Raw genomic sequence first — 15,259 nt, 5'->3', positions numbered from 1 at the left:
AAAATTAGAACTTGGTCAGTCCACCACCCTTGGGCAATAATAAAATAATAATTTTAATTTAAAAAAGAACCAAAAATGTAATATGGTTGACAAAAATGGGGATGAAAGAAGAGGTGGGGAAACTGGATGAAATGGAAGTGGAGAAAGCTGACAATGTAAAAACTGACCTGGCCAGATAGTCCAAGTTGGGTACCTGGACCCAGTACCCGGGCAAAGTTTCCCTATCAATCCATCCCTAAACATTTATTTTCAAACTCACAATACATAATGGTAAAAAAAATAAGGATACAGCAGTCAGTTACCAGTAATTATATATCAGACTAGGTGTTTACTTGTCAACATTAATCCCTTGCTAACAGAAGCACATTTGGAGTAGCCAAAAATATGCAGACTAGTATACAGGCTGTGTCATAAATGGAAAACATTCCAGCCCAGTTGATCATGTGTTGGTGTTCCATTAGGCTCTATTCTCAGTCCTGTTCTCTTCATTCTGTGACACTCAGCTGCCATAAAGTGTCATAAATTGACATCCATTGTCTCACCAGCTGACATTTACAACACTCAAATATACAAATCTCACTGCCCAACTGAAGCTGAGGTTACCATCCAAGGCATTGTGAGGTACATTTCTAATGTCAAGTCATTGATGAGATACAACAAGCTGCAGATGTCAATGAGGATAAAAATGAAGCCATCCTGATCATCCTGCAAAGATTTTCTTATTCACATTCTTTACTTCAAACAATAAGTATCAGCAATACCGACGTTAAATTTTGATAGTATGAAACCTAGGTGTCACTCTCAACAGTATTTTTGCTCTCATTACACCAACATGGAATGAACATATGCAAGACTGCATTTCTGGAGCTAAGATGCAATAGCTCTATTCACAATTTTCTTTGATTGATGCCACTAAAACATTTGTGTGTTCCTTAGTATTTTCAAGACTGGATTGTTGTAATTCACTTCTATATGGCTCACCTCAGTATCTACTACAGAAACTTCAAAAGTTAAAAAAAAAAACAGTTGCTCTGATTATCCGTAGAGTACAAAGAACTTTGCAAACCTCCATCCTGCTGTGTAACCTCCATTGGCTACCTGTTCAATCCAGAATGAAACACAAATTCTGTTCACTATACTATGTTTTGTTGACTGGCTCCAGTCCAAAATGTCTATCTGACCTCACTCATGTGTTCACTCCATCTAGCAACATATGCTCCTCTTCTGACACTTGCATTCTCATTATTCCCAATATCGTACAGGCAACATTCTTTTATGTACCAGGGTCCAGCTATGAGGAATGAATTACTTATTGATCCTAGATACAAGGACACTGTGATCTCATTCAAGAGTGTTCTTAAAACTCACCTATTTTGACTACAAGAACAAACTTAAAGACTTAATAATGTTTATTTTCAGCAAGTTTTTTGTTTGGTAATTTCATGGTGTTTTGTAATCTTGTTGTTATATATGTTTTTATGTTATCTAATATTGTACAGCGCTTAGAGCTTATAAAGACTTAGCACTGTACTAAATCCACATTATTATTTTTATTAATATAATTATTATTATTATTATTATTATTATTATTCATTGTTTGACAGTAGATCTGGGTCTATTGTGTTAACAGCTGAATGCATGTTTTATCAATGAAGTTCAAGACAGAGCTTGAGTTTAGGGATAAATAGTTTTGAGAAACACTAGATTCAACCTTATGAGTTAGTGGAAAACTCCAGAACAGCTTTACATTAAAATTAATAAGTAAATATAAGACAGAATGCCATGGAACAAAGAAAAATCATAAACATCTTTCACAGTGAAATGAATAATTGTGCATGGGGCAGTCTGCCATCTTATTATTACATGAATGATCATAGACATGATGGAATACACTGACTTTTCACTGTTTCCTAAAAAAAGGGATCCTTAAAAGGTTTCATTCTTAAATGAACTACATAAAAGTGTAGACCTGTATAAATCAGATTCAGCAGCCATGGACAAGTTAAAAATAATGATTATCAATGAAAATGTGATGTTACTTGCAAGGTTCTGAAGCTAATATACAATATAAATGAAAGGTTCTGATTTTTTTGGTAAAAATATACAATATAAATGAAAGGTTCTGATTTTTTTGGTAAAAATATACAATATAAATGAAAGGTTTAATTTTTTTTAAAAAATATGTAAAAAATGATAGGTTTTGATTTTTGTGGCCAATCTCATGAAAATAAATACAACAGGCAAGCAGGAAAATAATCTGAGAAATTTGTATTAAACCTAAAGTGTTCTTTTTTAAAAAGTGTCCTTTAAATAGATTTGTCCACTTGGAAAGGTTTTGATTCAGATATACATGTAAATAAGTTATGATCTTCAATACTGATATCCTAGGTCACACATCAAGCACTTTAACAAATCTTCAGTGACAGTGACATTGAAAAGCAGACTTTTAAAAAAAATTGCATTTAGTTTGGTTGTTGTAGATGAAAGACAACTATTTTCTAGTTTACTCATTTTCTCCTACTCAAATGATTGATTATTTTCATGCTCTCCTTTGTGTGTTTAATAAACTAATATGCACTTTTGGTCATATTCTTCCTTTTACCATGGGAACAACAAAATCATGCAGATATTTTAATCTTTTCCATTTCTAATCAATATGGTTCTATCAGCCAAAGAAAAAATGATGATGTACTGTGCAAGTAAAGAATCTGTTTAAAATGTTACAAAATTATGCACCCTAATAATGGGAGGGGGATACAATTTTGAATATGCTATTTAATTATGTGTTAACACAAATGAGGTGTGTATTACATAACAATGTTCCAATACTGAACACTGATGTGACCAAATGTTTTGGCTGGTATAGACATCTCATTACCATGTAGTCTTGAAACAGATTTATTGGAACCAAAATATCAGCCCAGTCTGCAGAGAATGCTAGATTACAGAGGGGCAGTTGGGTAAAGTTTCCAGGGTGTAAATGTACATTTTCATTTTCATTGTATAGAATGTTTCATCCTATAATTTTTAATGTAAAAAAGATTAAATTAATAATTACACAACGTACTTGTTTCTTTTACATATTAAATTACTTGCAAACTTTTACACAGCTGGAAGGTAATATTTCATGACAGTCTGACATGCTGATCAGTGCTAATAACCCAGCAATGATTCACACATGATAAAGAAAAATCTCATCTAAGAGAAAGAAAGAACAAAAACACCATGAAAAATTTGCAACCATTCACATGAAAAAAAGTGTGAAATATGAAAGATTAATACAGATTCACAACAAAATCAATTACAAATTCAAAATGTTTTGTTAACAAACTGACAAAGGGTGAATTTAAAAATGGAAAACTAAAACAGATTTCAATTTGGTTGGTTTAATCTTAAGTCAAAAACTGAAAACATCTATCTGATAAGTCAACATTTACAAACTACATATGCACAGAGGACAGTGTCTGAAAAAAACCCATCTTAAACAGATAATAAATCTTTTCTTCAGAAATGTTTCTGGGACTCCTTGATATCTTCAGAATGATACAACAGTTTGGCAGACTAGCTCTGATGTACACATGTTCACAGATAGCCACATATACTAACTAGCTCAGAAATTTCTTTAGCAATTTTTGGGGCAACAGTTTTCAGACTTTACAGAATAGTTATTTATCTTCATAGAGAAAAATGTAGCTAAAACTGGGCAAAAGATAGTTATATCAGTTTACATATGTATATGTTACATACATGTACATGTAATAAAACTGGCCAAGGTGACAGACATCAGATAACCTGGTTGTTACACTGACAGACAACCAAAGCAACTCAGACATTTTTACATTATAGACGGAACAGAGCTCTAATTGGACAGCAGTGGAAGGCAAGTGGTGCTTGGTAATTTGTCAATTAATTTTCATACTTGTTTTACCCATGTGTAACAAAAATTCAACTGTGAACTGCATATACAAAGATCTACCTCTGCACAATGCACCTCCTGATCAAAGTCTGTGCTGCTTGCTAAAATATACTAGAACTATTAGCAATGGAAGAATCACAAAGGGTCTGCCCACTACAGTGGACTCCACAGGCCTTAAAATGAAATCTTATTTTGAGAAATGAAAGTTAGAAGATGAACATTCAGGGTTTATGACTCCTATGAAAGATGATGTGGATTGCTTGAAATCTAACTGTGAAGGTCTCATCAATACAAGCAACATCTCATGTAAAGATAACTACATTACATGGACTGACAAGACATTATATGTATCCAATAATTGAGTAGACAACACACATGGATACAAGAAACAATTCCTGTGTCCAATAATGAAATAGACAACACATGGATACAAGAAACAATTCCTGTGTCCAATAATGAAGTAGACATCACACATGGATACAAGAAATAATTCCTGTGTCCAATAATGAAGCAGACAAGACACATATATTCCAAGTTTTGTCAAAACTGGATCAGAATTATAGCCATCAGAGTTGTAACAAGCTCAAACAATCAGTTTTAAGATCATCTAATTATTATGCGTGAATTTTGCTCATTATAGAACTCTTTCAAGATATTACTGATATATTCAAAGTTTGATTGAATTCCAATCAGAAATATGGACTCCAGAGTGGTAACAAGGCTAATGAATCAGGTGCAAGACTACCTCATTAATATGCATGGATCTTGCTCACTAACTCATTAGAGAGTTTGATGATACAAAACGATACTACAAGTATCAATGATTATGGGCTCCAGAGTGGTAACAAGCAATTGTGTAATTGTTGACAGATGGACCAATGACAGACAAAGCATGCAGGGCCATACCATACTAGTAAGCTCCTTTGGCCTGATGGTCTGATGAGCTAAAATGGAATTGAGGAGATATGCATCAAAGAATATGAGACAAATTACACACCAAACTACATCAGAATATGGTAACTGGCTCCTGAGTTATGATGGTTACAAGAATCTGCTGTAAGGGATATTTAACACTGTTAAAAAAAGGGCATAACTCCATCAAAATTGGACTTGAAAAGAGGATTTGATTTAACATGTCAAAGGTACATCTATGTTTCATAGGCATTTAACCTACCAAATAGCATCAAGTTATGTGAATGGTTGCTAAGCTTTGGTGACTACAATAATAGTGAAGGATGGCAAAATGGACTGATGAACAGATGAAAAAAGCAATTACTAATGGGCTCCTGCAGCTTGATGTGAGTCCATAATAATTATAACAAACAGCATAGACTATTATCTGTCACTAGTGAATGTGATCGTAGATCTGGGTCTGTGCCATTCATTGTTGGACATTTGTCATACATTAGTATACACCAGAGGTGGCCAGTATAACCTTTTGGTACAAAAGTGTCATTTCAACTTTTACAGCCCACTTTCATATGATAATCCTCTATTAAGTAACCATGTAGTATGATTTCGACTTATTCAAGACTGAAATAAATAAGTGCAAGATCAAAATGAAGAATGTAAAGTACATGTCTTTTCCCATATTTTCTTGGAAACAAGCACAGCAGTGGAAATGACAGGTGCTTGGGTGGAACATGCTGTAATAAAATGATACAAGAAACATATATAGATTCTTGTCCCAATCCATTTTGTGAACAAGCAAAAATGATACATACCGAATCCCAAACCTAACCAATGAATATTGTATTATAAATACATACAAAATTATGTCAACTGGGTTTTACAAGTACATGTAATAATGAAATCAAATTAAATAAATTACTTAAAGAAAAGAGCTCACTCTCTGCATGAACTAAAAAATGCATTTTATATATTCTACATATTATGCCATATTATATTTAAAGTATACATAGATCTAGGAAAAAAGAAAACAAAAACTGAAAAATAGAATATGTGAATTAATTATACTGCATTTCAGTATTTAAATCAGCATATATGAAGCACTATAATTTTGAAATAAAAGCTGAATGTGAAAATCTAAGATCAATCCTAAGAGTTTCGACTGGAGACAGGTATTATTAGAAGTAATTCTTAATATTGTCTTGATTGACGAGGTACTAAATAAATTAATTATATATGGTATATAACCAACAGTTTTAAAAATGTTCAGCATAAATAGGGAAAGTGAAGAGTCAGCACTACCAATGAAACTGTTGGTGCTTAACAGTTTAAAAGAGGCTTTCCTTAAACCATGTGATTCAATATAATTATGAATCAAGCAACCTAAATATGATTTGTAAATGTTTCTTAAAATCAATCTTGAAAATCATATTTCAGTGGCCTTGGCCCTGACCATGACTAATTAGGACTATAAGAATACTTCAAAATGCACTTCCTTATAATAATACATATTGTTAAGCATCCATATTTAATGTCCCTAAAGGTTTATGAGTGGTGCCAAAGCAGGCATAACAAGAAAAAAAAAACGGATTGGTAGTGAAAAACACACGATATCTATTAAGCCTTATGTAAAAGCATGACTCAAAGCTGAATAAACTTCTTCATGAAGAAAAGTCTGAAATGTGATCAATTAGAAAGTGAAGAAAAAGACTAATGTGATCAAATGAATTTAAAGAATTTAATACATGAAAAAAAATAAGAACAAATTTCTTTTATAGTACCTCTCGAATCTCACGCTGCTTTCTATCCTCTTCCAAACGTTTTTCAGCATACAGTTTAGCCTTCTCCCTAGGTGTGAGGTCAGAGAGAGAAGGTGCCCTCTTTCTTGTGGGTCTCGGTGGTGGAGTATCAAGTGGTGTACCATTATATGAAGCAGGCAAACGATGTGGTGGTTTTGCAGCCCTTTTGTAATAGATGTTTTTCATTTCAATTTCCTTTTGCTTTTCCTGAAAAATATTGTAAACTTAAAACTAAGAATCATCACTGATTTAGATACTTTCAAAACCTTTCATCTCCAATTCCTTTTGGTTTTCATCGGATATAATGTAGACCTTAACTCATTCGGCCCCAGAGGTTTTTGTCGTTTTCTCCTGAAATGTGCATAGGAAAGACATTTGGGGGGTTATTTCTGAATACATTGTAATACATCAGCTTTCAACAGATTTTCCATGAGACTAATGCCTAGTTGTATTAGAAACTTCCTTTTCCATTGGTTATTTTGTTTGCACATGAGCAGAAGTGTAAAAGTTGGAGTTCTTTTTTTTTTTGTTTAATGGACCCATCATTTTCATATGGAGACCGCAGTTTATTCCAAATGCCCACCTTATCCGAGTTTTTGCAAAGAATCACCTGTCTGTGTGCAGTTAAGACTGGTCTGCCTTAAATCTGAGGTCAAAAGGTCTAAAATCCGGACACAAAATCGCATTCCGACCTTGAGCCAATTTGGGGTGAAAAAACCCCGGGTCAAAACATGTTTTTCCCTCTGTATTTTGTAGTGCAACTAGAAGTTCCAAATTATTTGGTCTCATTTTAGAGCTATATCTGTCTGCTTTTTTTTAATACCACCCACGCTGGTGTATCTTAAATGACCGTGATGCTGCAGAGCTTGGAAATAAGGTACAGCCTCATCACGCCTACAGACGGGATCGGGGTCAAATCGGTTAAACTGGAACATATTATTTAAACTTAAGAATCAAGAGGGTTTAACTGTATGCAACAGAGATTCCAAATTTCTACTCATACTTTCTGAACAAAACATAGTGAAATTTAATATAAAATCAGTCTAAGGAGGTATAACAAAAAAGAAAGTATTAAGATACTTAATTCTTACATGCACCAGAAACACCATTTTTAGTTTCAAATTTGAAGATCTTTCAGTTTTAGTATTATGTGGGCATACTTCACTGGTTTGCTCTCAAACTATTTGTTTATAAATATGATATTTTCCTTCAGAAAAAAAATACAGCATAAAATTTCACCCAACAACAGTATTTTATTCCACTCTAATGTTTTCTGAAAATGAATTATTAAGGCTCACCATTGTGCTTGATTATTTGGCCATACATCCACAAATGAGCAAATCATATGCTATACACTGTAATGAATTATAACTGTCATTATGGTAATTACTAATAGATACAAATATTTATTAAACTGTGACATGAACAAACAGTCTAGTTTTTTTCTTTCTTTTTCTTAAACTTCACCAAAAGTCCAAAAAGTCACACATTCTTTTAAATTGACCCCTTATACAATGTTGAGGTTACTCACCTGAAACATCAGTGGCCATTACTAAAAGACGTTTTTGTTTGTGCGCATTTATAATAATAATAATAATAATAATAATAATAATAATAATAATAATTCTTTATTTATAGAGGGTGACTCATTTAGTCAAGGACTATTCTCCCCTGAGGCATTCTTAAGGGGAGTATAACAATCCACATTATCTTAAGATAGAATAATTACTTTTTATTTTAACATTTTTAGTATTAAAATACTAAATTCCATTATCTATTAGAAACGCATACATGATCATAATATCTTTTCTTAAATACTCTAATATTTTCAGCAGATTTTACATGTAGTGGAAGCTTATTCCACATAACTGTACCAGAGTATTGGAAACTCTTTTTAAATTGTTCTGTTCTTGGTTTTGGTGGTAGAAGGTTTCCATGTGATACTGATCTCACCTGGTATTATGTTGAAAAAGGCCTGAATAAGTCCTGAAGATACTCTGGTGCAGTTCCATGTAGACATTTATATAAAAGAACTGCCTTGTGAAAATCTATCCTGTCATATATTGTGAATCATTTGAATTCTGTAAACATTGCTTTTGAGGAATGATCAATAGATGCATCTAAAATTACGCGTGCTGCTCGTTTGTTTCTGAAGTTTATAAATCCTGTCAAGATCAGATTTAGCACAGTTTCCCCATATATCTGAATAATAATCCATTGTTGGAATAATATATGACTTGTAGTATAGATTATGAGTTTCCATAGGTAAATATTTCTTGATTCTGCTGAGAAGGGTAATTTTGGATGACAGTGTTTTACAAAGCTTATCAATATGGTCATTCCATAATAAATTATTAGCTACGGACACACCTACAAGCCTTTCATGTTTGACATTTTCTAATGGATGATTATTTATTGCAAGAGATAGTTTTGGGTTCCCTGACTTGTGTAGCTTTTGTGATGTCCCCAAAATCATACATTTTGTTTTACCTTCATTAATTACCATCCTTTTTTGTTGTGCCCAGTTTTGGACTCTATTAAGGTCTGAGTTTAATCTTGTTTGGATAACTTCAGTATCAGAACTAGATGTATACAAGGTTGCATCATCTGCAAACAAATCTATAATTGTGGATTCCTTATTTAATGGTAGATCATTGATATAGATAAGGAAGAGGAGAGGGCCCAAAACTGAGCCTTGAGGGACCCCTGAATGAATAGTGCGAGTTTGGGAGCTAATATTGCCAATGCTTACTTGTTGAGACCTTTGGTTTAGGTATGATGTAAACCAATTTAAAGAAGGACTGTCGAACCTGTAACAGTTCAACTTTTGCAGCAGAATTTTATCATCAACAAGATCAAAGGCTTTCTTGAAGTCAAGGAAAACAATCCCAGTCATATGTCCATTATTCATTTCCTTCAGCCAAAGATCAATTAATTTGGTAAGTTCTGTTTGGCATGAGTGATACTTTCTAAATCCTGATTGCACTTTATGAAACAGAGAGTATGTTTAAAAAAATTTATAGACCTGAATGGCTACATGCTTTTCAAATAGTTTTGATTTATAGACTCGAGGTTGTTTCAAATTAAGGCAGAAACACATTGGACTTCTGGTGAAGTTTTTGAGCTGACAAAAATTACATTGTTTAATTGTTGTAGAAGCAGTCTCTTCAATAATTTTTATTTATTAGCAACTGCAGTATACTACCAGCAGTACAAATTCAATTCTGTTGCACTCATTTTTGAGTTTATATGGCCAAAACACATCATGTAAAGAAAAAAAAAAATTGATGATGGTCCTTCAAAATTAACTTGAAACATAGTGGGGTGAAAGTAAATACTGCTGCTGGGTGACATTTTATAGTTTTCTGAAAGAAACAATTGTTTTTAAAAATCAACAGTTAGAGAGAAAACAGTGAATCATGAAAGGATAACACTGAAACTGAAGTAGCAAATCTTGAACCATGTCAGAAAAGGTTATGGTGCAGAGACTAATTTTCTTTTGTCAGTCACTGTAACCTTAACCAATGACCTTTTGATCCCCAATTCTATAGGTTTCTTCCATACCTACAGTGCAAGCTATCCCAAACTATGGTCCAAGTCTGTGATGTATAACTACCATTATAATGCAGAAAACATGTTTCTTCTTTCAGTCAGTTACCTTGAACTGTGACTTTTTGACCTCAGAATCAATAAGCTTCTTCCTTACCCCCATGTGCAAGCCATTCACAAAGGTTAGTCCAAATCAATAATGTAGAACAAATGTTATTATGCAGAAACCATTTTTCATCTTTCAGTCAGTGTCATTGACTTTTGACCTTTTGACCCAAAAATCCATGGTTCTTTTTCCTTACTCTAAATGTAAGCTAAAATAAAGGTTTGGTCTAAGTTCATAACATAGAGCTAATATTATTTGCCTGAAAACTACCTTTTATCTTGCAACCATAGTGGCCTAAACATTTGACCTTTTTACCCCCAAAATAAACAGGATTCTTCCTTACTCCATGCACAAATTTAAGCTATCCACAAAGTCTGGTCCAGGTATATATTGTAGAACTAATGTTATTAAGCAAACTGTACCTTTACCTTTGACCCCCAAATCAGTAGGTTACCTGAAGTGCAATCTATCTACAAAGATTGATCCAGGCATGTGATATAGAACTAATGTTATTGTGCAGAAACATTTTTCTTATTCAAAATCTACAAGTTTCTTCCTTGTACATGGTCTGTGTACATGATCTAGAACTAATTTTATTGTATGAAAACCATTTTTATTCTTGCAGTAACAGTTACCTTGACCATTCATCCCAAAATCAAAAGGAATCTTCCTTACTTTAAGATCCACTGACGATATCTGAGCCAGTTTCTGTGATGTAGGACTAATGCCATGGTGTAGAAAACATTTTTCTTTTTAATGTATAGGCTCTTGCAAAAAGGGATTTCAATTCATAAAGCCTTTATAAAGATACTGAGTGGACATGAAATTTGCAATGAACATGATGGGACAGATGGACTGGTGTCAGTAACATTACATGTTCCCAACAAAGATATAGTAGCGTCAAAAAATCGTAAGAATGCTTCACCAGTCATCCATTTTAGAAAACACTTTTGTACCAAAGATTTTCATTAGTTTTCAATACACTCTCAGTTAATGATCTATGCATTTAACATAATGATGATGAAAAAACTACACTTTCTTATATAAGTCCATAATAGCTATTATAGGATGTAAGACGTATTGTTGGTTCAGTTATAATTAAAATATTGGAAGTTTTACTACTATTTTATTTAGCCCCAAATGTATACATGTTTAATTACAAATATACAAACCTTTATAACTTCATTTAATCTCTCATTTTCCTCTTGGAGAAGCTGTAGCTGTTTGCTGGAATCCTTCTGTCTAGCAATCTCAATGCCAATTTCATGTCGATGATTCTTTTGCAGGTTCACTATGTATTTTTCAAGTTCCTAAACAGAAATAAGAATGCCATCTTTAGGTACATGCATTTCATTAACCTAACTTCTGTTTTTACAACTAAAACATTAATTCTGCCACAATAAAAGTACCTTCGCAAACATCATCTAAAATTTAAACCAGTTAATTAAAAGTCACATTACTGCAAATTTTCAAATTCAATTATTAGATCTGCATGAATAGAGTAGGACACCTTATTTATTACAAAACTGATCAAATATAAAACCTTTTACAAAAACAAAACAAAACAGAATACAACAAGAATTATGCAAAGCATGCAGTATGTACCAACCATGTGTTTAATAATACATGTACAGTACCACTAAAATTTTGTAAATTTGTTCATGGTCACAGTACCTCCACTGACACCTGATTTCCTATTATGTTGAGAAGATGACTGATAATAAAGTCCATGTAAAGATCATATACAACTGATATATGACACAACATGTTGGCTTTTTTACATTTGTAAAACTGACAAATTTGAATAACATCTAGATCATCAATAATTTGCTAAACCCATGTATCCATGAACAGAATCTCATATGACTGTTGTTGCATCTGAAAATCAATAGTTTTCATGACAAACTTGAGCAAGATTTCATTATTATTCTATTAACTGTTGAACAAATGCATTCTGTTAATTTCATCTGTGATAAACCAGATGTGACCCTCTGAGTGCTCTATAACCATCTGGGATTTATAAATGTATTCCATATATGTGGATATTGTTTACATTCACTGAGGTCTCTTCAATTACTGTTAAAAGTTCACATCATTAACTGCTGGATATCAGTGAGTATTTGTACATAAAGGTTTAGAAATTATATTGTGTAGATGTAACATGTTATGCATGACTAATTAGGAAACATTCCAAAACTCTACAAGACATGAACAGGTAACCAAGGCACACTAAGAACTAGCTAACATCTGGATCAATATCATTATCAGTATATAAACTGCATGGCTCCTATATAAACCAGTTGTGCAATATTCAGAAAACTCAACAGAAATTACCTCACAGTAACAAAGCAAATTTTAGAATACAGCAATGGAAGGAAAATGGAAGTTCAGACAATTTTCCATTCCATTTTAAGGAAAATCTTATTTCGGATAAAATCCATAAACATCATTGTTGGAGTAAAATGAGACATGCTTCCACAGAAAAAGATATAATAACTCTGAAAACAAACAAGAAACTAGATTTCTGTTTGCAAAGCATTAATGCCCTAAATGATGACAACAAAGGCAAAGTAAAAAAGTTCACAAATCTACATTGCCTACCAAATTTCATTTCTCTATGAAGTGGTTTTTGCTTAAATGTGTTAAATTCTGTAAAAAAATTCCAAACATTATTTCAAAAATTGAAAAATTGATGCATTGGCCAGAAGCTTTAATCAGGTCATCTACATGTGTATACAAATATCCTGGCTAAATTTCATGTCTATGTTCTATATTGAGTAGTTTTTGCATAATATTACTAACTCCTCGGGACAGTTGTTGTTGTTGTTGTAGGGTTTAACGCCATTTTTCAGCACACGATAGGCTATACATGGCGGCCAGTATTAATGGTGGAGGAAGAACGCGGGAAAATTCCGGAAAGAACCACCGACCCACGATAAGCTACTGGCAAACTTTCTCACATACCCACATTAGCTGAATCCGAGACTCGAACCGACGCAGACAGAGGTGAAATGGCAGTGATCTGTAACGGAGAGTGCTTTAGACCATTCGGCCACTTGGGGCCCCCCTCAGGACAGACAGAGGGATTGATGGAACAAATCAAGATGCCCCCATAACAATCAGTGAAGCATTAAAAAGAAGAAATTTTCCATAGGAAGAAAACTATAGATTCAACATTTGTATTTGTAGATCACAAATGTTTTTAATGTAGAACAAAAAGAGTTATTAAAAAAATTAAAAACTTGAGAAAACTTTAATAATTCATATAACGTCTTCAAAATCTATTCACATCATCTACATATGCATTCAAACATGCATACCTAATTTCACTGCCTACAATGCATGCATTTTGCTTAACAGTGCTAACAAGACTTTTGTTTTTAAAAAAGTCCCTAAAGTTTTTTAAAAAGAGTGCAAACAATAGAATCGTTTTTAATAGATTGAAAATTTATTGATGTCATTTGCATACAAATACAAATGTGCCAAGCAAATTCAAATTAACTCAAATGGGTTTGCTTAATTTGCTCACAAGTTTTTGTTAAAAAATTTCTAAATAATTTTTTTAAAAACTGTACAACGGCAAGCAAGAGGTCCAAGTGGGCCTGATATTGCTCACCTACATCAGCTTCAGAATGCAAATTCACATGTACTGAAGCCATAAGGGGAAAAGAAAAGCTTCATGCACATAGCTGTTGCACTGTCCATTAATCTATTGTCATTTATTTTCTTTCCCTGATCATGTATAGGTGGCGCTCTCCAGTTCTGTATTTTGCATAGGGTTAGAATTTTAAATAAAAAGAATTCCCCTGGCTTTCCTCACTGGTTATATTGGCTATTTAAAAAAGACCTTGTATTTCTTAAGTATAATTCAAAGAACCTTTAATTCCAATTATTTAGGTGTATAATTGATGGGTGTAATATGGGTTATAGAGTATACAGCTTGGCCTTACTCCACATGTGCACCTTTCAAAAAAGTGCTAGCTCCAGCTTGGTCATTTTCACCTCCTGAACTTCAGAGGTAAATTATATAAAAAAGAGCTGATAACCTTTTTTTCCACAATTTATATATCTGGTAATTCATTCATGGCACTTTCAGAAGCTGGTATTGTCTAGTCTAGCAAAATTAATTTTCCCTATTTTAATAGCTGCCATGGATAGTGTACTTTAGACTAATTCAGGCTGATTTTGTTAGCACAAGGGAGCAGCCATTTTAGTTAGCAGTGTGCTTAGATCATGTACAATTTCCAAAAGTACAATATCCAAATAAATATCATCCACATTACATTAATATAGTATAGAGGTATACCAACATTTTCTCCATTGTGCATGTTTTAAATGCAAACAACTTCACCATAAAATTAAATATGTCACTCTCTCAAAAGTACATAATAACTGGTGAGTGCCACCATACCAATAATGGATCCCTTCCTCAGCACAGAATAAAGTCATTTTTACAACCATCATTGCCTATTGGATCTCTCCTTGCCTCTGGGGACTAAGGCCCTGATTCATAACTTAGAAACTAATCACAGACACCTTTAAAGTATATATAATCACTACTGGCATTATAAGAGAAATTAAATTGAGCAGTCTACATAAATCACTGGATCTGTTCTTACATACCTGGGTCCCTGCCTATGGAGTCATAACCTGCAAACTATTGAGATCCCCACCCCATACAGCTTTGGTGGCTCAGTGGTTAAGGTATTTGACTCTTAAACAGAAGGCTTTGGGATCAATTTGTATCTGATAAGCCTGAATCCTCACTAGTATGTGTGGATCTAATTCATAATGGACAAAAATTATGGTAAAACAAGTTTAAATACCAAATCTGATTTTAATAAATCACACCAGAAATATGGCCTTTAAGTGTTCACAAACTTATCCAATCAGATGCATGTTTGTCTCATTAACATGCATGGAGTCTGCCTATTATAGAAATCAATTGACAACTTGGTGGTATAAGCTTACATAACAAAT

At 33.2% G+C, this 15,259-nt stretch overlaps 1 protein-coding gene across 1 annotated transcript in view; it reads right to left on the bottom strand.

The window, feature by feature from the left end:
* Nucleotides 1-15,259, bottom strand: part of LOC149796445 (uncharacterized) — a 251,870-nt gene that overhangs the window by 182,832 nt on the left and 53,779 nt on the right. The window contains exons 5-6 of the mRNA XM_089960532.1: nucleotides 11,452-11,589; nucleotides 6,607-6,831 (exon numbers count right to left, since the gene is read on the bottom strand). Coding sequence (XP_089816658.1) covers nucleotides 6,607-6,831; nucleotides 11,452-11,589 — 363 coding nt within the window. The remainder of the gene's footprint in view (nucleotides 1-6,606; nucleotides 6,832-11,451; nucleotides 11,590-15,259) is intronic.

The sequence above is a fragment of the Sinohyriopsis cumingii genome, chromosome 6 (assembly GCF_028554795.1).
Source record: "Sinohyriopsis cumingii isolate HCF-2022 chromosome 6, ASM2855479v2, whole genome shotgun sequence".
In the NCBI taxonomy this organism is placed as follows: domain Eukaryota; kingdom Metazoa; phylum Mollusca; class Bivalvia; order Unionida; family Unionidae; genus Sinohyriopsis; species Sinohyriopsis cumingii.
The sequence above is the reverse complement of the archived record's forward strand: the minus strand, read 5'-3'. Positions and strand labels throughout refer to the sequence as shown.